The sequence below is a fragment of the Salmo salar genome, chromosome 03 (genome assembly GCF_965601325.2).
Source record: "Salmo salar chromosome 03, fSalSal1, whole genome shotgun sequence".
In the NCBI taxonomy this organism is placed as follows: Eukaryota; Metazoa; Chordata; class Actinopteri; order Salmoniformes; family Salmonidae; genus Salmo; species Salmo salar.
The window spans coordinates 15,981,617-16,005,421 of NC_138293.1; the positions used below are offsets into that span (position 1 = coordinate 15,981,617).

The window sequence follows — 23,805 nt, forward strand, 5'->3', positions numbered from 1 at the left end:
CGATCGGCAGAAGAAACAATAACAAACTGTCATCCCTGACCGTTTCATTAAAAAGCTGAGGGATGGGGCTGGAGAAATGTAACCACTCAAATTCATGGATATAGTTTTAACCATGATTTGAGGGTATATAGTGTTTGTTTGCATTTACTTTAACAAACATTGGAGTAAAACAAGATTATATTTCGGGTTCTGATGGAGTACGACCGTTGAACTAAGCATGAGGCATTATCTATAAGTTATATTCATGAAGTGTCAATGGGTACATCATACAGTATCATTAATTAGTAAAAAAAATGTAGAAACTGCTGATTGCCCCTTTAAGTAGATATGCTCTGGGTAAAAATTGTCCTACACACAGATCTAGGATCTGGCACAAGTCCTAACTAGAACCATTAACGGAGAAAATACCAATCTGGGCTTGGATCAGTGTTTAGGGGCATATTCATTCTACATCTGAATCCTGGGGCTGAATTCATTTTGGAGTTGCTATTGATAACATGTAATGGCCTACATAAAGAATCATGATAGTGTATAAGGTCTAATGTGTCCTCTACAGATGTATAGAAAGAAAAATTGGGATATTTTTAAGACAGACTATAGCTGGGCTACATTCATTTGGAATCAAAAGTATTTCATTGTGCTTAGGAATGATTTAAACTTAGCAGATCTGTAGCAAGTTTCATTTTTGTACTACATGTCCTTGTTGACTCCCCACATCACAGAACAGTACATGCATCTGGTTGAATCCTTTTGGGCAACCGGGTGTACTTTCAATTTGCTCTATTGCTATGGCTTGTTGTGGACGAGGAACCGTAGGAGGAGAGAGAAAGAGAGATTTTTCTATCACATTTTCATGGCTGAATAGTTCTCCTAACTATCGTTGATCATTTACAATTGACCTGCCTCGCATCCCAATGCAAAGGGCATATAGCAAAAAGAGGACAAAAAAAGTGGCCTGTAAACATTCAACATTGTGCCTCGAGCAAAACCATCATAATGATAAAGTTGGATGCATAGTTTTTCAATCCCCTCTTGACTGAAAATAATTGCAACAATTTCATGGTAAGAGAAGATAAGTGGATATGAGATATAAAAAGACATGTTAAATGAGAAGGGATATGGAAAAGATTGGACCGTGATGACATGAAACCTCTATAGATGACAGACATACTAGGCCTACATTATTTCCTCCTCAACATTTTGGGGATATTAATGCTTACTTAGGAAGATGACCTTGGGTTAAACTCAGGATTAGAGACAATGCCCAAAATGAGAACAAGGAATGATTCATTTTACCGGTTCACATCAATGAATGTGTGACACCGCATGACAAGACACAGCCATTGTTGTATGAAAACATTGTGGTGCCACTTGGAGACTGGCACCATAGATCATCAAGCCCTTTCTCCATCTGACTGTCAGAGTTGCACCATTGTTCTTGGTCATCTGAAGGCAGGGACGGACTGGCCATCTGGCATTTCGGGAAAATGCCAGATGGGCTGGTTCCTTTTTTGCCTAGTGGGTCTCTCTGACTTATAACTGACAATTATTTGGTTATAGGGGAATCAAGTAAAAAAATGGTCCCAGTGTGTTAGAAATGCCAGGGCCAATTTCTGGTCGCAGTCCACCCTGGTCTAAAAATGTAATTTGCATGAGCCAATGATGATGTGACTGCAATGTATAGCCCACTGTATAGAGCTACACAACATATGGAACACTATAGTGCACACATATAAAGGGTCAAATGAACTATATACTGAACAAAAAATATGAACGCAACATGTAAAGTGTTGGTTCCATGTTTCATGAGCTGAAATAAAAAATCCCAGACATTTTCCGTACGCACAAAAAGCTTATTTCTAAAAAATGTTGGGCACACATTTGTTTACATCCCTGTTAGTGAGCATTTCTCCTTTGTCAAGATAATCCATCCACCTGACAGGTGTGGCATATCAAGAAGCTGATTAAACAGCATGATCATTACATTGGTGCACTTTGAGCTGGGGACAATAGAAGACCACTCTAAAATTTATCACACAACACAATGTCTCAAGTTTTGATGGAGCGTGCAATTGGCATGCTGACTGCAGGAAGGTCCACCAGAGCTGTTGCCAGATAATTGAATGTTCATAAGCCGCCTCCAGTGTTGTTTTAGAGAATTTGGCAGTAAGTCCAACCGGCCTCACAACCACAGACCACGTGTAACCACGCTAGCCCAGGACCTCCACATCTGGCTTCTTCACCTGTGGGATCATCTGAGACCAGCCACCTGGACAGCTGATGAAGCTGAGGAGTATTTGTGTCTATAATGAAGCCCTTTTGTGGGGATAAACTCATTCTGATTGACTGGGCCTTGCTCCCCATTCAGTGGGCCTGGCTCCCAAGTGGGTGGGCCTTTGCCCGTCCAGGCCCACCCATGACTGTGCCCCTGCCCAGTAATGTGAAATCCATAGATTAGGGCCTAATGAATTTATTTCAAACTACTGATTTCCTTATATGAACTGTAACTTGTTGCATGTTGTGTTTATATTTTTGTTCAGTATATATCAACATGATAGACAACATCTGAATGGGATTTTAAGCAATAGGCTGCTTCTTGTGTTCACACAAACACAGAACAGGGCTATATATATATATATATTAGAATGGATGTACTGCAAATAGGTCATTAATGCATATACTTGCCTGATTAAAAAATCCCCATGTAAACTTTCAACAAGTTAGCCAGGGTTGAAAAAAGGTTGCATTGGCTCAATGATATAGGCTAGGGTTACCGAACTGAATGAATCAGCCCACTGCCACCCATAGGCGATTTGTCAGAAGTCCCTCCCTGCACATTCATTCCCAATTCTCACCGCTGCCCGGTCACCTGACAATTAAACGAAATTCTCGGTTTTGTTCAGCTCTCATCCAGTCGCATTGATGATGAGCAGGATACAGGAGGACGCAGTATGGGTTGAATGAAATTGGAAAAAGGGAGTCAGCGGTATTGTAATAATTTATTTTTCTACAATGGACGAGCCAAACATTTTGAGACGTCGTGGGCTGCAGGTAAGAACCCCCATAATAATAAAACATCAGCATAGCTACTGAAGATGAAAATAATACACTCAGGCTTTGCATTTGTGTTGTGGCATTCGACAATTAATGATAGTCTACACAAACATGTATTGACCCGCATTAGGGCACACATGCGTTTCTCTTCTTTCTCTATTTCAAGGGATATTTAATGATTGTCAATTGCTGTTTACTAAACGGTTTACATTGGGCGCACTTTTAGGTCTCCTCAAGGGTAGTTCTATCCAGTTGTGACCACAAATGATGGATATCTCAAAACAAATTCGCATCGAATGTATTGTCCCACTGCCACATTGTTTTGAAATGGTCATGAATAGGCTACAATATCGATCCATTCTGTACACATATGAATGAATGATGCCCCTTCGTTTGAGTAGGCGGTGGCACTGAAGGGCGAGCTTGTGGATGCGCAAGTGTAGTTAATACATACATTTAACCACAGACAGTTTTTTTCTACAGACAGGCATGATGTTTTATAGATGTCTTATTCTCCTTCAAAAAAAACAAAGAGCGTTTCCATAATGATTGTGACTCAAGGAACGCAGCTGTATTGCCATCACTAGGTTGCTGTGGTGATATGGGCGTTGGGCTCAATTGGATTCAGGGATGGATGATTGGTAGAGAAACATCCCTTTATGTTCACTTATATGTGTCTTATAGCCAGTAGGTTGTAACTGAGTCAATCCTAGCCCTCCCGACGGCCTAACGCGTTTTGTTGTTTTTCATTCCAACCAATTACTCGGGTAGAGGCTTAGCTATTTAAATCCGTTGACCATTGTTTGCTCTAAATCCATTATGAAAGAGATGTTGGTGGAAATGTGCTTGTCCACATATTCAAAATGCCTATTTTCATTCTGTTACATTGATTGGTTCATCCACCTTACATGGACCTGCAATTTTAATTTGATTGCTGATTTGCATCGTGAAAAATCAAAATTGAGAATGTACTTTTGGTTAACAAAACAACCTGCGTTTATCTTTGAAAATAGAGTACACTGTGACACAGCATTTTTGGCATACATGTCGTGTACATTATTATGAACATAGGCCTGCCTATATGCAAGGGCTTCAGGACCAAAGCAAAAAGAACAACATACATAATGTGCAGCTATGAATGAGAAGACCTACTTAAGACATCCACAATTAGGCCAGAGCTATAAGATGTTTCCATAAAGGAGGGGAACGAGCAGCAGGGGACATAGCTGTCATACGGTGTGCATAAATAATCAGCCAGTCTTTCCGTCTGTACCGTTGGCCACAGATTGTGTATGAATCATTTTCGATGTGGAGGGGCTTTGAAAGACTAATCAAAACCTCCATCAATGGTTGTTTTCATTTTGTTTCTAAGAATCATTAACCCTTTAGTTCCATGCCTCGGGGATGTAACGGGTGTGTTTGGAATGTATATCAAGTCCAGGAGGTTGGTGGCACCTTAATTGGGGAGAATGGGCGCGTGGTAATGACGGGAGAGGAATTAGTGGAATGTTTCAAACACATGGTTTCTAGGTGTTTGATGCCATTCCATTTGCTCCGTTTCGGGCATTATTATGTGCCTCAGCAGCCTCTGATATCAAGCAAGGCTTTACTGCCATTGTCACCATTTTAATGTATCTTTCTTTCTCAATTCCAGAAAGAGCTGAGCCTTCCACGAAGGGGAAACATGTAAGTATCACTAAAGAACATCACTGGTTATCACTGCTCTTGTTACACTATTTGATACAAAATCACAGGGTGTTACAAGGTGTTTTTATATGTCAACAATTTATCATAGTAGCAGACATTTTACTTGGCACTTCCATGAGAGGCAACACCTCTTAAAAAGCTGCGTATGTGGTTTCACAGTGAGCGCTAGTGCCTAGTGGTAAAACGGAGGATGCAGATACTAGTAAGCAATGTTCCCTCTAATTCTTTGAGACATTGCGCAAATTGTAGGCCTTTTGAACAGAAACTTGAACATTGTGAGAATTTTGTGCAACTTCCGGCGCACGTTTACAGTGAACACTGAGGCTGTACCTTTACAGTTTGTGACAGTAGCTATTGTGGCTATCTGAGCATAATGTGGCCTAATAACAAAACCAAGGGAGAAAATCCCATACATTTTTCACTTGGAAATAGATGTTCATTTCCATGATATATCCTACAGTAGCATATATGTGGTGTTAAGTGCAGGTCTACATTGCATGAGACTTTTAAAACGTTTTTACATTATGAAGGGCTTGACATTCATTAATGATCGTTTTACTTGGTCTGTAACACCATGGGCCAAATAGGTGACTGTAAATTGACTTGTATGATGCAAGAAACCACTTTACAAAATAAAATGAATTATGACCATACAGAGAATTAGACAATGTAGGCTACTCCTCTGCATATTCAAGCCTATCTTGAAATAAAACACTGCCCCTTTTAATTAAGACATAAGCTTTTTACCTGAGTGGATTTTCAAAGACAGCTTGAAATGTAGACTACACATTTTGTGCTATTGTAGGAAGCAGTAACACCCCATTGCTGACCTATACTTATATAGAACTGGGCGAATAACTCGCTAACTAGCAAAGAATATCAACAAAAGTCCACACGCGCAGCTCTCACCGCTCGTGGACTACCCCGCCAATATAACTCTACTCTGTTGCGCTCTGGCTCTGCCTACAACATTGTGTTGCTGCCTCAACAAAATCAGAGACTCATTCTTGCAAAGTTAGATTTGTTTTGGTTTGTTGCATTGAAAAAGGGGCTGACAATGTTTATTCGATCACGGGAAAAAAAAACGTTGATCTATATAGTGCAAACTAAAGGGGCGTACTCAGTGAAGTTCAATCTCTTGTGTCTCTGCGGCATGGCATTTCCTCTGCGCGGCAGACCTGGAGAAAGTGCGCTGCCGCGCAAGGGCGCAGTCTAGAGGGAACATTACTGGTGGGGTGAAATATATTTTACTTAACAGTAAATGTGATTTTAAAAAAAAAGTTAAAGTGTACCTCCACACATTGTATGAAAATACCATATGTATTGTGTATAGTCCTGAGGCATGCGCTGTAAGGCCTTGTCGACTAGTCTGGAAATACACATTTGGTTACGCAATTCAATATAAATAATTTCACACATCATGCACTGGATTTTACTCATGTTTCATAATGACATGTCAGTCAAGGCAAAGGACAAGAGTTGGCTTGGTGAGTAGACTGAATGGAAAACAGAAATGAGTGGGCAGACCCATATTTGGTCCTTAGCCACTTTAGTGGAGTGAAGTAATGTGGTTAAACAGTAGGCCTACAGACTTGCAATGAGTCTAACACACCATTCAAACCAATTCTTTTCCCAACAACTTTTAGCATCCCGCCAACTTTGACGACTTTTCTTAATATATGAAAGGTATTGCCGGCAACAAAGCCTCTACTTTTTTATTTCCGCCAACCGACGTCATGGCATTGGCACGCAAAACGCTCTTAAGCTCTAGATGGTTGTTAGGCAGCGCCCGTTACTAGTATCCATCTGCCTGTTCTAAACTTTGTAAGGCATGTCACTTCACCCATCTCTTCGCATAGCCCAATACATGCACTTTTTTCTTAACCATAACTGGATGGATCCATGAAGTATTACTGTGGCAATATATCACTGAAAGACGAAAATATTGGAATAAAGTAGGCTAATGCAATTGAAGGCATCAAATTGTTTCTTACTGAAACTCCCAAAGTTATCCAATTGTTATAAAACAGAAGCATTTCAGCACCATTTTGCGCTGATAAATCAATGTCAGATTTTTCTTTTCACTGAATTTCCATGTGGATATTGGTTAGTCTACGTCTACCATTAGGCTGTGGAAAGTTGAGGTGAGTGCTGCTCGTGATCATCTTGTCTAGTTGGCTCATACATTAGCACTGATCACAACATTTTGCCAGCATGTTAAGTAGCATAAAGGAAAAGTCCACCCAAACACGAGCTTTTGATATTTGTTTCAGTTGTTGATGTAAAGTGCATTCAGAAAGTATTCACACCCATTGGCTTTTCTCACATTTTGTTGTGTTACAAAGTTGGATTAAAATTCATTTCATTATCATTTTTGATCAACAATCTACACAAAATACTGAAATGTCAAGGTGGTAGAAATATTCTAACATTTATCAAAATTCATGACAAAAAACACAAATATATCTTGATTATGTAAGTATTCAGTCCCCTGAGACAATACATGTTAGAAACACCAGTCTTTTTTGAGTACATTTCTAAGAGCTTTGCACACCTGGATTGTACAATATTTGCCCATTATTCTTTAAAAAACTCTTCAAGCTCTGTCAAGTTCATTGTTGATCATTGCTAGGCATCAGTGGAGGCGGTGAGAGGAGCTATAGGAGGAAGTGCTCATTGTAATGGCTGGAATGGAGTTTATGGAACGGAGTCAAGCGTGGTTTGATGTTTGATTCCATTCCAGACATTACAATGAGCCTGTCCTCCACCAGCCTCCACTGCTAGACAGCCATTTTCAAGTCTTGCCATAGATTCAAGCCAAATCTAGTCAAAACTGTAACTAGGCCACACGGGAACATTCAATCTTGTCTTGGTAAGCAACTCCAGTGTAGATTTGGCCTTGTGTTTTAGGTTATTGTTCTGAATTAGTCTCCCAGTGTTTGTTGGAAAGAAGACTGAACCAGGTTTTCCTCTAGGATTTTGCCTGTGCTTAGCTATATTCCATTTCTTTTAAGCCAAAAAATCTCCCTGGTGTCACAGTTTCTGTGTTTTTTGATTGTTGCTTCCTTAGGTTACCGCTGGAGGGCGGCACCCTTACCGTTTTCCAGTCTCCAGGTTACGTTGATTATTTCTTATTGGATTCACCTGTGTTCAATTACCTTCTCTGTTCATCTGGTTGCCTTGTTATTTAGGTTCCTCAGTTTTTTATTTTCTTATTTCACCTTTATTTATCTAGGTAGGCTAGTTGAGAATGAGTTCTCATTTACAACTGCGACCTGGCCAAGATAAAGCAAAGCAGTGCAACACAAACAACACAGAGTTACACATGGAATAAACAAACATACAGTCAATAATAATGAGTCAATAATAATTTGTCAATAATAATAAATAGTGCAAATGAGGTAGGATAAGGGAGGTAAAGGCAATAAATAGGCCATAGTGGCGAAATAATTACAATATAGCAATTAAATTTGATAGATGTGCAGTTGGCCTGTATTCTTACTTAGGTCTCGTTTTATTTAGTGTGCTCTTTTGCGGTTGCCTTGTTTCTGTTTAGACTAAGTAAAAGTTCTGGATTTACCCTTACCTCTGCTTGCTGTGTTTCTCTGCGCCTGGTTTAGAGTTCGTACTAGCAGTATTGTTTCAGTAGACCTAAACCAACCATGGATCTATGGACCGTCGTCCGAGGAACATTCCGAACTTCAACATTTACAGTCGGCTCTCACCCACCATGGAACTGTGATTGGTCGCCATGAGGTGCGGCTGCAGACATTGTCGGATGATTTAAGAACTCTTGCGTCCACTCTGCAGACAGGACAGATGGGAGCAACAGCTGCTGCACCCGTGGCTGTTCCTAACCCTCCACTCCCTACCAGCTCAGCGTCTTCCTCCCTTCAGGAGCCTCATCTCCCGGCACCGGAGCGCTATGAGGGGCATCCTGGGAGGTGTCGTGGGTTCCTGCTCCAATGCTCGCTGGTCTTCGAGGTGCAGGCATCAACGTTTCCCACCGAGCATTCCAGAGTGGCATACGTCATCTCCTTGCTCTCAGGACGGGCTCTGGCCTGGGCCACGGCCATATGGGAGCAGCAATCAGACATTTGTTTTAATTGGCAAAGCTTCACCCAGGAGATGAAGAGGGTTTTTGATCACCCCATCAGTGGCAGGAACGCTGCTCAAAGACTCATTGAGTTTCGGCAGGGCAGCCGGAGCGTAGCGGGTTACGCCATTGACTTTCGGACGCTCGCCGAAATACAGAGGTAGTTCACTCAACCTTTCTGAATGGACTCAGCTAGGTTCTCAAGGATGAACTGGCTCCCCGGGACAACCCTGGGAGGAGCTTATCGTCCTGGCCATCCGGATTGACAACCGGCTTCAGGAACGCCGTCGTGAGAGGACGGAGGTGTTCCGAGTTTCCAGTGTTTTGGGTTCCGCTGAGGAAGTCGATTCTTTGTTTGTTCCACTGCCTTATGCTGCGTCTGCTTGTCCTGCACCCCGTCAGAGTTCTCAATTCGGCTTTGTTTCTCCATCATACCTTCCAGAGGAGCCGATGCAATTGGGATGCACCAGACTTTCCGCTCTGGAGAAAAGTTGCAAGATTAACGAGCAACGTTGTCTTTACTGTGGACAGTCTGGACATTTCCGTGCCTCCTGTCCCGAGCTGAAAGAGAAACGGGATGACTCATCAGTAGAAGGGAGAATACTGGCGAGTCAGATACAGTCTCCAACTGCTGACATGGTACACACCTTGTTTCTGGCCAACCTGCGGTGGGACAATGGGCAGTTGGACATTCCTGCTTTCATAGACCCTGGGACTACTTGCTGTTTTCTGGTTCACACATTAGCTCGCCAACAGGGGCTGCCTCTCACTAAGCTTGACATTCCGTTGTCGGTCACTGCGCTGGATGGTCAATCCCTAGGGTCTGGGAAGGTGAAGCAACTCACCATGCCTATTCAGCTACGAGTCCTGGATTATCATGTGGAGTTTATCCAGTTACATTTGGTGGACTCTCCTGAGCTTCCCCTGATTTTTGGACATCCATGGCTTTCTATCCATAATCCTCAAATTGACTGGCCCTCGGGAAGTGTTCTGGGATGGAATTCTTCATGCCAGTCCACCTGCCAGCAACTCCCCACATCTTTCCGGCCCTGCTCATCTGGAGGCTTCCGATTCTCCTGTTCCCCCAGCTGGGGATGACAAGCCTGATCTTTCCCGCGTACCTCGGGATTACTGGGATCTGGGTCAGGTCTTCAGCAAACGAAGGGCCAGCAAACTGCCTCCCCGCAGGTCCAACGATTGTGCCATCGACCTCCTGCCCGGCACCAGTCCTCTGAGAGGAGGGCTGTATTCTCTCTCAGGTCCAGAGACTGCAGCCATGAACAGTTATATTAAGGAGGCACTGGTGGATGATTTTGTTCGGCCATCCACTTCACCTGCAGGAGTGGGTTTTTTTCTTTGTTGGAAAGAGGGATGGGAGATTACGTCCCTGTATCGATTACCGGGGTTTAAATAGCATTACCATCAAGAACCGTTACCCTTATGTCGTCAGCCTTTGAGAGACTCCAGGGAGCTACGGTTTTCTCAAAGTTGGACTTACGGAATGCGTACAATCTGGTGTGCATCAGACAGGGAGACGAGTGGAAGACGGCAGTCAACACCCCAAATGGACATTATGAGTACCGTGTCATGCCATTTGGACTTAATGCTCCATCCGTTTTCCAGGACTTGGTGAATGATGTGCTGCGCGACTTCCTTCACCAGTTCGCGTTTGTGTACCTGGATGACATCCTCATCTTCTCCAGTTCCATGGTTGAACACAGCCAACATGTTCGCCAGGTTCTTCAAAGACTCCTCTCTCACCACTTGTTCGTGAAGGCCGGAAAGTGTTAGTTTTACGTTCCACAGATCTCCTTCCTGGGGTACATTGTGTCTCAGGGCTGTGTATGGATGGACTCCCAAAAAGATAGAAGCGGTGGTCAACTGACCGTGGCCCAGCACAGTCAAGCAAGTCCAGTGTTTTTGTTCATTTCTACCGGAGGTTTGTGAGAGACTGTAGTTCGGTGGTTGTGCCATTGACAGCGCTCACCAAGGGCTCGGCTGGGCATGTAAGCTGGACCCCTGCTGCTGAGAAGGCGTTCCAGGACCTGAAATGACGGTTTTCTTCTGCACCCATTCTAGTTCATGCGGATCCTTCTCTTCCCTTTGTGGTAGAGGTGGATGCCTCTGAGGTTGGCGTGGGTGCGGTTCTGTCTCAGCGCTCTGCTAAAGACCAAAAGCTTCATCCCTGTGCCTTCTTCTCCAGGCGTCTCACTCCAGCAGAGAGGAACTATGACGTCGGCAATCAGGAGCTTCTTGCAGTCAAACTGGCTTTGGAGGAGTGGCAGCACTGGTTGGAGAGTTTGGAACATCCCTTCACGGTTTGGACTGACCACTTGATCCTGGCCTACATCCAGGAGACTAAATGCCTCAGTCCCCGACAGGCTCGTTGGGCTCTTTTCTTCACTCGGTTCAGATTCACGTTATCTTACCGTCTAGGGTCTAAGAACGTGAGGCCGGATGCCCTTTCTCGCCAGTTCCCCAGCTCTAGTGAGGATCGGTCGCTTGGATCCATCATCCTCAGGTCGCTTATCCTCGCACCGGTGTCCTGGGGTATAGAGACTGTTGTGAGGGAGGCGCAAGGTAGGGAGGCAGTTCCTGACAGCTGTCCATCTAACAGACTTTTTGTTCCTCTTGAGGCACGGTCCAAGGTACTTCAGTGGGCTCACTCATCGCGTCTTACCTCTCATTCGGAAGGGCAGCGAACGCTAGAGTTTCTGAGGAGGTGGTTTTGGTGGCCCTCGGGTGGGGGCGGACACACGGACCCTTGTGGCTGCCTGTCTGACATGCGCCCGGGAACAAGACTCCTCGTCAGCAGCCTCTTGGGCTTCTTCGTCCGCTGCCAACACCTTCTCGACCCTGGTCTCATCTCTCTATGAATTTCATCACGGGTCTTCCATCCTCAGAGGGCCACACTGTCATTGTGGACTGCTTTTCCAAGGCGGCACATTTCATTCCGCTGACTAAGCTTCCATCTGCCCGTGAGACTGCTCAGCTAGTGAGACTGCTCAGCTAGTTATTCAGCATGTTTTCCGTCTTCCAAGACTTCCTCTAGACATCGTCTCCGACCGGGGCCCCCAGTTTGCCACCAGATTCTGGAGGGCATTCTGTACTCTTCTGGGTTCATCAACCCGAGGACTTAGGGTGATAGCCAGTTTGTCCAACGGTCAAACAGAGCAGGTGAACCAGGATCTGGAAACCGCCTTACGGTGCTGTGTCCGCTAACCCCACCACTTGGAATCTTCAGCATCTTCCCTGGGTGGAGTACGCATACAACACTCTCCAGTGTTCCTCCACTGACCTGTCACCATTCCAGGTTTTGTACAGATACCAGCCTCCTCTGTTTCCAGATCAGGAGATTGAAGTGGCGGTTCCATCTGCTCAACATCTCATCTCTCGTTGCTGCCGGACCTGGAAGAGGGCTTGGTCAGCGCTCCTGAGGTTTTCAGCTCGGTTTCAACGACAGGCTAACCGTCATCGCCGTTTGAGTCCTCTTCTGCATCCGGGCCAGATGGTCTGGTTGCCTACTAGGGTTCTGCCTCTGCGGGTGGAATCAAGGAAGTTGTCCTGTCACAGTTTCAGTTTTTTTATTGTTGTTTCCTTAGGTTACCACTGGAGGGCACACTTACCCTGTTTTCTACTTTCCAGATTACCCTGATTTATTTCTTATTGGATTCACCTGTGTTCTATTACTTTCTCTGTTCATCTGGTTGCCTTGTTATTTAGGTTTCTCATTTGGCCTGTATCCTTGCTTAGGTATCATGTTTTATTTAGTGTGCTCTTGTGTGGTTGCCTTGTTTCTGTTTAGACTAAGTAAAAGTTCTGGATTTACCCTTACCTCTGCTTGCTGTGTTACTCTGCGCCTGGGTTCGAGTTCGTACTAGCAGTATTGTTTCACCTGGTCCTTAACAATGACAAGCGTACCCATAACATGAAGCAGCCACGACCATACTTGAAAATATGAGGAGTGGTAGTCAGTGATGTGTTGGATTTGCCCCAAAAATAATGCTTTGTATTCAGGACATTTTTTATATTTCTTTGCCAAATGTTTTACAGTATTACTTAAGTGCCTTTTTGCAAAATCGGATGCATGTTTTGGAATATTTTTATTCTGCGCACAGGCTTCCTTCTTTTCACACTGTCATTTAGGTTAGTATTGTGGAGTAACTACAATGTTGATCCATCCTCAGTTTTCTCCTATCACAGCCATTAAACTAACTGTTTTAAAGTCACCATAAGTGGCATAGTGAAATCCCTGAGCGGTTTATTTTTACCCATCTACCAATAGGTGCCCTTCTTTGCAAGACATTGAAAAACCTCCCTGGTCTTTGTAGTTGAATCTGTTTGAAATTCACTACTCGACTGAGGGACCTTATAATTATCTGTATGTGTGGGGAACAGAGATGGAGTAGTCATAAAAAAAATGCACCATTAAGAAAATGCACCCCTCCAAACTACTTACATGACTTAATGGCATTCATTACACATTAAATAAATGTTTAAAATACTTTGTCAGCAAACTCAATGGATGAATTTAGCACAAATACTCCACTATGTATGTTATGGCATGTAAGCATTCTTTACTGTACCATTTTGAGAAGAAAAAAATATTCCAAAACATGCATCTTTTTTTAAAATTTATTTTATTTTTATTTCACCTTTATTTAACCAGGTAGGCAAGTTGAGAACAAGTTCTCATTTACAATTGCGACCTGGCCAAGATAAAGCAAAGCAGTTCGACAACATACAAAAACACAGAGTTACACATGGAGTAAAACAACATACAATCAATGATGCAGTAGAAAAAAAATAAAAAAAAATAAATAAATAAGACTATATACAATGTGAGCAAATGATGTGAGATAAGGGAGGTAAAGGCAAAAAAAATGCCATCTAAAGTAATACTGAAAAAAATGTGGCAAAGTCATGAACTTTTTGTCCTGAATACAAAATGTTGTGTTCAGGACAAATCCAATACAACACATTACTGAGTACCACTCTCCATATTTTTAAGCATGGTGGTGGCTGCATCATGTTATGGTTGTAATCGTTAAGGACCGGGGAGTTTTTCAGGATAAAAAAGAAACAGAATGGAGCTAAGCACAGGCAAATTTGAAGAATTTTTTTAAAGAATAGTGGGCAAATGTTATACAATCCAGTTGTGGAAAGCTCTTAGAGACTTACCCAGAAAGAGTCACAGCTGTAATTGCTGCCAATGGTGCTTCTACAAAGTATTGACTCAGAGGTGTGAATACTTATGTAAATTAGATTTCTATCATCTATTTTCAATAAATTGAATTAAAAAAAACAAACAGTTCACGCTTTGTCGTTATGGGGTATTGTGTGTGTAGATTGATGAGGAAAATGTTTTATTTAATACATTTCCTGATAAGCCTATTCGTCTGAATACTTTCCGAATGCACTGTTATTCTGCAGCCCTGAATCATCCCATGATGCGGCTCACTACGCTGATAAGCCTATTCTTTGCCATGTTATAGCCCTATTTGGACAGGTATTCCTAGCGTGTGCTATTCCAGAGGACGATTCACACAGGATCCATTTTTTCCATACTGCCCCGGTAAATCTTATTTTTTTTCAAATTGAATTGATTCTTATTTTTATGTAAGCAGGCAAGTCAGTTAAGAACAAATTCTTATTTACAATGACGGCCTACCGGGGAACAGTGGGTTAACTGTCTTTTTACCTCAGCTCGGGGATTCGGTCCAGCAACCTTTCGGTTACTGGCCCAACACTAACCACTAGGCTGCCTGCCGCCCCCTTGTGACAAAAGCCTGGAGATTTTTAATGTAGGCTTGAAGGTATTTCAACGTCATGTCTAGAAGATAATGGGCTACACTGATAACTAGGGCTTGGCTGTCAAATGTCTCCCCATTATATTTAAATTGATGAAGTGTGATCATAATCATTATTTTAGCGATCTATGGTAGACGTCCTTCCTAATAACTAAATATTAGGAAGGTGTTCTTAATGTTTTGTACACAATGGCTTATAATGCGAAGTATTGCAAAATAAAGTCCTGAAATGTATTTTGATTGTTTATTGACCGGGGAACTTTCTCTACATTTTTTTTCTATTGAATGAGGTGAAAAGTTAAACTTAAGTCTCTTTTTGGATAGGCTTATAAAGGCCTAGTTGGTATTGAACATGCTGTACATTTCTCTGCTATGTTTTTATTAGAAGATAAATCATTATTTATTATGTAATGATAAAATATACTTTTATGGTACATTTCCACAGGATTTAACCCAGTGTTTTATTTTTCCATCGACGCGGGCCGGAACACATGTCTCACTGGGCCATGGCTCCGGCACACCTGCTCTCACTTGGCTCCGGCACACCTGCCTACTTTTCAGCTTGCATTTCCATAAAGGAATTTAACACCTCACAAAGCAATTGTTTGGATTATGCAGAGGTTATTGATTCTGCTCTTCACAAGTCCTCACTGTCAGCCATGCCCTGCTATCTGTGCATTAGAGATGTAGACAATGAGTATGTGTCTCCTCTCTAACGCCCAGAAAGCTCCAAGATTCAAACTCCCATTAGACAGCTCTGCAAGCATTAGGCTATAATGTCAAAATACAGAGTTTTGCTGAGCAACTAAAGATTTAATCTTATGTACTTCCAAAAAAGGTCAAATTAAAATGTATGATAAACCGCAAAAGATCCTATTTGGCACCTCCAATCCTCTGGCCGTTAGTAGTCTTGATCAACTACAAATGTTCTGTTTCATCAACATTTTTGAAGTCATTCCATCAAAACGATTTTAAGGTTAGTTGATCATATGTTTTGTCATTTAGAAAAAGTTAAAGATATAATCCAATGAAATTAGAGCCATTCTTTTGTTTTATACATACAGTTGAAGTCGGAAGTTTACATACACTTAGGTTGGAGTCATTAAAACTTGTTTTTCAACCACTCCACAAATGTATTGTTAAGAAACTATAGTTTTGGCAAGTCGGTTAGGACATCTACTTTGTGCATGACAAGTCATTTTTCCAACAATTGTTTACAGACAGATTATTTCACTTATAATTCACTGTATCACAATTCCAGTGTGTCAGAATTTTACATACACTAAGTTGACTGTGCATTTATACAGCTCGGAAAATTCCAGATAATGTCATGGCTTTAGAAGCGTCTCATAGGCTAATTGACATCAGTTGAGTCAATTGGAGGTGTACCTGTGGATGTATTTCAAGGCCTACCTTCAAACTCAGTGCCTCTTTGCTTGACATCATGGGAAAATCAAAAGAAATCAGCCAAGATCTCAGAACAAATGGTAGACCTCCACAAGTCTGGTTCATCCTTGGGAGCAATTTCCAAATGCCTGAAGGTACCACGTTCATCTGTACAAACAATAGTACGCAAGTATAACCACCATGGGACCACGTAGCCGTCATACCACTCAGGAAACGCGTTCTGTCTCCTAGAGACGAACGTACTTTGCTGCGAAAAGTGCAAATCAATCCCAGAACAACAGCAAAGGACCTTGAAGATGCTGGAGGAAACTGGTACAGAAGTATCTATATCCACAGTAAAACGAGTCCTATATCGACATAACCTGAAAGGCCGCTCAGCAAGGAAGAAGCCGCTGCTCCAAACCGCCATAAAAAAATCCAGACTACGGTTTGCAACTGCACATGGGGACAAAGATTGTACTTTTTGGAGAAATGTCCTCTGGTCTGATGAAAGAAAAATATAAACTGTTTGGCCATAATGACCATTGTTATGTTTGGAGGAAAAAGGGGGTCGCTTGCAAGCCGAAGAACACCATCCCAACCGTGAAGCACGGGGGTGGCAGCATCATGTTGTCGGGGTGCTTTGCTGCAGGAGGGACTGGTGCAGTTCACAAAATAGATGGCATCATGAGGTAAGAAACATTTTGGATATACTGAAGCAACATCTCAAGACATCAGTCAGGAAGTTAAAGCTTGGTCGCAAATGGATCTTCCAAATGGACAATGACGCCAAGTATACTTCCAAAATTGTGGCAAAATGGCTTAAGGACAACAAAGTCAAGGTATTGGAGTGGCCATCACAAAGCCCTGACCTCAATCCCATAGAACATTTGTGGGCAGAACTGAAAAAGTGTGCGAGCAAGGAGGCCTACAAATCTGACTCCGTTACACCAGCTCTGTAAGGAGGAATGGGCCAAAATTCATCCAACTTATTGTGGGAAGCTTGTGGAAGGCTACCCAAAACGTTTGATCCAAGTTAAACAATTTAAAGGCAATGCTACCAAATACTAATTGAGTGTATGTAAACTTCTGACCCAATGGTAATGTGATAAAATAAAGCTGAAATAATTCTACTATTTCTGATATTTCAAATTCTTAAAATAAAGTGGTGATCCTAACTGACTTAAGACAGGATATTTTTATTAGGATTAAATGTCAGGAATTGTGAAAAACGGACTTTAAATGTATTTGACTAAGGTGCATGTAAACTTATGACTAACTGTATACACAGTGCCTTGCAAAAGTATTCATCCCTCTTGGTGTTTTTCCTATTTTGTTGCATTACAACCTGTAATTGAAATTGATTTTTTGGGGGATTTCATGTAACGGACATACAAAATAGTCCAAATTGGTGAAGTGAAAACAATAACTTCGAAAAATTCTAAAAAATAAAGAACTGAAAAGTGGTGCGTGTATATGTATTCACCCCCTTTGCTATGAAGCCCCTAAATAAGATCTGGTGCAACCAATTACCTTCAGAAGTGACATTAGTTAGATTGCACACAGGTGGACTTTATTTAAGTGTTACATGATCTGTCACATGATCTCAGCATATATACACACACACTTGTTCTTAAAGGCCCCAGAGTTTGCACCATCACTAAGCAAGGGGCACCACCAAGCAAGTGGCACCATTAAGACCAATGAGCTCTCCAAACAGGTCAGGGACAATGTTGTGGAGAAGTACAGATCAGGGTTGGGTTATAAAAAACTATCAGAAACTTTGAAGATCCCACAGAGCACCATTAAATTGATTATTAAAAATGGAAAGAATATGGCACCACAACAAACCTGCCAAGAGAGGGCCACCCACCAAAACTCCAGGCAAGGAGGGCATTAATCAGAGAGGCAACAAAGAGACCAAAGATAACCCTGAAGGAGTTGCAAAGCTCCACTTTGGAGATTGGAGTATCTGTCCATAGGACCACTTTAAGCCGTACACTCCACAGAGCTGGGCTTTATGGAAGAGTGGACATAAAAAAGCCATTGCTTAAAGAAAAAAACAAGCAAACACGTTTGGTGTTCGCCAAAAGGCATGTGGGAGACTCCCCAAACATATGAAAGAAGGTAATCTGGTCAGATGAGACTAAAATGTAGCTTTTTGGCCATCAAGGAAAATGTCTGGCGCAAACCCAACACCTCTCATCACCCCGAGAACACTATCCCCACAGTGAAGCGTGGTGGTGTCAGCATCATGCTGTGGGGATGTTTTTCATTGGCAGGGACTGGGAAACTGGTCAGAATTTAAGGAATGATGGATGGCGCCAAATACAGGGAAATTCTTGAGGGAAACCTGTTTCAGTCTTCCGGAGATTTGAGACTGGGACGGAGGTTCACCTTCACAGCAGGACAGTGACCCTAAGCAAACTGCTAAAGCAATTCGAGTGGTTTAAGGGGAAACATTTAAATGTCTGGGAATGGCTTAGTCAAAGCCCAGACCTCAATCCAATTGAGAATCTGTGGTATGACTTAAAGATTGCTGTACACCAGCGGAACCCATCCAACTTGAAGGAGCTAGAGCAGTTTTGCCTTGATGAATGGGCAAAAATCCCATTGGCTAGATGTGCCAAGCTTATAGAGACATACCCCAAGAGACTTGCAGCTGTAATTTCTGCTAAAGGTTGCTCAACAAAGTATTGACTTTGGGGGTGAATAGTAATGCACGCTTAAGTTCTGCTTTGTCTTATTTCTTGTTTGTTTCAGAAGAAAAAATATTTTGCATCTTCAAAGTGGTAGGCATGTTGTGTAAATCAAATGATACAAACCCCCCCAAAAAATCCATTTTAATTCCAGGTTATAAGGCAACAAAATAGGAAAAATGCCAAGGGGGTGAATACTTTCGCAAGCCACTGTACATGTTGGGAAGCCTTAACATAAAAAATTAACTTGTTTAGAGTTAACAATGTTGATTGTTTTTTAGTAAAGTAGTAATATGTTAGGTTACTATGTTGGGGGAAAGATGCCCCCCCTCACTAATGGGGTGAGATCTCGCCCCTTTATGGTTGACCATTTGTTTTTAGCTGTAATTTAGACACTGGCTTGCCCCTTTAGCGAGCTAGCAGCCTCACTTGCAGAAAGTCTGAGTGAAATAAATGCTAGCCAGCTAGTTAGCATGAGCTAATGTCTGCTAGCAATGCTAGCTAGCTCCCAGTTAGCAGGGTTAGGATTAGGGGTCAGTTAGAATAGGGGCCAGGGTTAGAATAGGGGTTAGGGTTTATGGTTAGGGTCAGATTAGGGATCAGTTCTCTAAGATACTTAAAAATATATATTTTCAGATGAGAGTTTACAAGAAAATATGATTGTGGTGGCTATGGCAAAGATGTGCTTCGTTGTGCCCTGAATGCTATTGAAAATGGGCATGGCATTAAGGTGGATGCCCGTGCTTTTAATGTGCCACCCAAAACGCTGAGGCACTGAGACAAGCAGGCCAAAACCCCAGGCCACAGCCATTTGGGTGGGTTACCAGTCTTCACTGGCTCTTTCAAATGTGACCTGGTGAGTCATATCCCAAACATGGAAAGAGCCCTTTTTGGACTTACATCATGGGATGTCTGAAAACTGGCCTTTGACCTTGCGGAGAGGATGGAAATCCAAAACACATTCAATAAAGAAAGCTGGTTGGCAGGCGGACTGGTTTCACAGTTTTATGAAGCTGCACCCAAAATTATCCATCCGTATCCCACAAGCAACCAGTCTGGTTCGAGCTGTTGGCTTCACCCTCACCATGACCTCTACCCCTGCCACAACATCAACCTCCGCCACAACCTGCAACCCACCCAGCACCCACAGGTCTCCAGTGACCTTGCTCTGAATGTTGTCAAGAAAAAACACATACTGTATATAGAAGCATAGAGTGATTAGAAATAATTGTTTATTGAATCAATACTCATGAGTTCTTGTTGTTTATTTTTTTGTCTTTGTTAAAAGTACCAGTTCTACAACAAACAGCGGCAGAGGTCATATTGGAGTTGTCTGACAGGCCAAGGATACAGGAGGCGAGGCGTAGGAAAAGAAAGGTTGAGTCGGCTACAGTCCTGACGGCCTCACCCCACAAGAGGTTCCTGGAGAACAAGGCAATAAACTAAGAGAGAAGGAATAAAACAAAGGGAGAAAGAAACCAGTGACACTGAAGAAAGCTGTGATGCCACTGAAAAAGTTTGTTCCAGATTCCAAAACCACAACAGACACACTAAAAGAAGGGGATGCAGAATGCTTGTTCTGTAACGAGCTCTTCTGTTACCGGTGGGGACTGGATACTGTGCGAGCAGTGTCAGAGGTGGGCTCACGAGCTATGCTCAAATTGAACTGGGGTGGGATTAATTTGTGAGCTCTATGTCAATAAAAAAATTGTGGGAAAATGCCATTATGTTAAGTTAGTCATTGTTATGAAATGTTTAGTGTGTGTTTTTAATCAATATTTAATCAGTTACAGTCGGAGGTTCACATACACTTAGGTTGGAGTCATTAAAACTCGTTTTTTTTAACCACTCCACACATTTCTTGTTAACAAACTATAGTTTTGGCAAGTCGGTTAGGACATCTACTTTGTACATGACACAAGTCATTTTTCCAACAATTGTTTACAGACAGATTATTTCACTGTATCACAATTCCCGTAGGTCAGAAGTTTTACACTAAGTTGACTGTGCCTTTAAACAGCATGGAAAATTCCAGAAAATTAGGTCATGGTTTAGAAGCGTGATAGGCTAATTGACATAATTTGAGTCAATTGGAGGTGTACCTGTGGATGTATTTCAAGGCCTACCTTCAAACTCAGTGCCTTTTGGCTTGACATCATGGGAAAATCAAAATAAATCAGCCAAGACATCAGAAAAAACATTGTAGACCTCCACAAGTCTGGTTCATCCTTGGGAGCAATTTCCAAACGCCTGAAGGTACCACATTCATCTGTACAAACAAGATTACGCAAGTATAAACACCATGGGACCATGCAGTCGTCATACCGCTCAGGAAGGAGACGCGTTCTGTCTCCTAGAGATGAATGTACTTTGGTGCAAAAAGTGCAAATCAATCCCAGAACAACAGCAAAGGACCTTGTGAAAATGCTGGAGGAAACAGGTAAAAAAGTATCTATATCCACAGTAAAAACGGGTCCTATACCGACATAACCTGAAAGGCAGCTCAGCAAGGAAGAAGCCACTGCTCCAAAACCACCATAAAAAATCCAGACTATGGTTTGCAACTGCACATGGGGACAAAGATCGTACTTTTTGGAGAAATGTCTTCTGATGAAACAAAAATATAACCATTTGGCCATAATGACCATCGTTATGTTTGGAGGAAAAATGGGGAGGCTTGCAAGCCGAAGAACACCATCCCGACCATGAAGCACGGGGGTGGCATCATCATGTGGGGGTGCTTTGCTGCAGGAGGGACTGGTGCACTTCACAAAATAGATGGCATCATGAGGTAAGAAAATTATGTGGATATATTGAAGCGACATCTCAAGACAGTCAGGAAGTTAAAGCTTGGTCGCAAATGGGTCTTCCAAATGGACAATGACCCCAAGCATACTTCCAAAGTTGTGGCAAAATGGCTTAAGGACATCAAAGTCAAGGTATTGGAGTGGCCATCACAAAGCCCTGACCTCAATCCTATTAAAAATGTGTGGGCAGAACTGAAAAAGTGTGTGCGAGCAAGGAGGCTTACAAACCTGACTCAGTTACACCAGCTCTGTCAGGAGGTATGGGCCTAAATTCACCCAACTTATTGTGGGAAGCTTGTGGAAGGCTACCCAAAACGTTTGACCCAAGTAAAACAATTTAAGGCAATGCTAACAAATACTAATTGAGTGTATGTAAACTTCTGACCCACTGGGAATGTGATGAAATAAATAAAAGCTGAAATAAATATTTCTCTCCTATTATTCTGACATTTCACATTCTTAAAATAAAATGGTGATCCTAACTGACCTAGGACAGGGACACTTTTTACTAGGATTGAATGACAGTAATTGTGAAAAACTGAGTTTAAATGTAAACTTCCAACTTCAACTGTATATTACAAACCATTGAAAACCGTTTGCTCTTGAATCTTAGCCCGGTAGCTGGGCAAAATCCCCTTTCCTAAAAAATACATTTTATTAAGTAACTACATCTAGCCATTTATTTTCCTTCAGTTTGTTACCCTAACTAAGTATGGCCATCATCCACCTACAATATTTTTTCAATACTTTGCTTTGTGGTGTCAGAAATTAAACATTGATCTTGGACGGAGGCGGGGCGGCAGCGGCATCTTACCCCATGTTCAGAGTTCTCAGACAAATTAAAATGAAGCAGCTGAGCTGCCAAATCTCAAATGACTCGTTGGCTTCTCTTTTGAAGCTCAAGTTTTCCGAAGAAGCTTATTTACATATTGCTTTAGCGCCCTACTGCCAAAACTAGAGGGTTTTGTGTCACTTTAGGGGAATAACTGATGAAATACACTTCACTTGAAAGAAAAAGGTTTAATTAAAATCAAATGTTATTGGTCACATACACATGGTTAGCAGATGTTAATGCGAGTGTAGCGAAATGCTTGTTTCTAGTTCCGACATTACAGTAATATCTAACAATGCCACAACAACTACCTAATACATGCAAATTTCAGTAAAGGAATAAGAAAATATACATATAAATATATGGATGAGCGATGACCGAGCAGCATAGGCAAGATGCAATAGATGGTATAGAACACAGTATATACATTTGAGATGAGTAATGCAAGATATGTAAACATTATTAAAGTGACTAGTGATCCATTTATTAAAGTGGCCAATGATTTCAAGTCTCTATGTAGGCAGCAGCCTCTCTGTTAGTGATGGCTGTTTAACAGCCTGATGGCCTTGAGATAGAAGCTGTTTTTCAGTCTCTCGGGTCCCAGCTTTATGCACCTGCACTGACCTTGCCTCCTGGATGGTAGCGGGCTGAACAGGCAGTGGCTCGGGTGGTTGTTGTCCTTGACGATCTTTTTGGCCTTCCTGTGACATCAGGTGCTGTAGGTGTCCTGGAGGGCAGGTAGTTTGCCCCCGGTGTTGCGTTGTGGTGTAACGAATGCGCTGAGAGTCGGGAAGCAAGTTCAGGGAGGGAGTGTTTTAATAAATAAATGAGACAATAAACACGTAACACAAACAACGCACCGACATGAAAACAGAGTCAATAACACCTGATGAAAGAACCAAGGGGAGTGACAGATATAGGGAAGATAATCAAGGAGGTGATGGATCCAGGTGAGTGTCATGAGGTGCGCGAGACGATGGTGACAGGTGTGCAGGATAATCAGCAGCCTGATGACCTAGAGGCTGGAGAGGGAGTATACATGACATCTGGAGAGACTTGCGGCTGCGGGCGGTGCAGTTGTCGTACCAGGCGGTGATACCACCCGACAGGATGCTCTCAATTGTGCATCTGTAAAGGTTTGGAGGGTTTTAGGTGACAAGACACATTTCTTCAGCCTCCTGAGGTTGAAGAGGCGCTGTTGCGCCTTCTTCACAACACTGTCTGTGTGGGTGGACCATATCAGTTTGTTCGTGATGTGTACGCTGAGGAACTTAAAACTTTCCACCACTGTCCCGTCCATGTGGATAGGGGGGTGCTCCCTCTGCTGTTTCCTGAAGTCCACGATCATCTCCTTTGTTTTGTTGACGTTGAGTGAGAGGTTGTTTTCCTGAAACCACATTCCGAGTGCCCTCAC

General features: G+C 42.4%; 1 protein-coding gene across 1 annotated transcript in view; it reads left to right on the plus strand.

Moving 5' to 3' along the window:
* Nucleotides 1–2,864: 2,864 nt before the first annotated feature.
* The window catches only part of LOC106599001 (microtubule-associated serine/threonine-protein kinase 3), an 80,715-nt gene continuing 59,774 nt past the window's right edge, over nucleotides 2,865–23,805 (plus strand). The window contains exons 1-2 of the mRNA XM_014190039.3: nucleotides 2,865–3,051; nucleotides 4,709–4,740. Coding sequence (XP_014045514.3) covers nucleotides 3,013–3,051; nucleotides 4,709–4,740 — 71 coding nt within the window. The 5' untranslated portion in view covers nucleotides 2,865–3,012. The remainder of the gene's footprint in view (nucleotides 3,052–4,708; nucleotides 4,741–23,805) is intronic.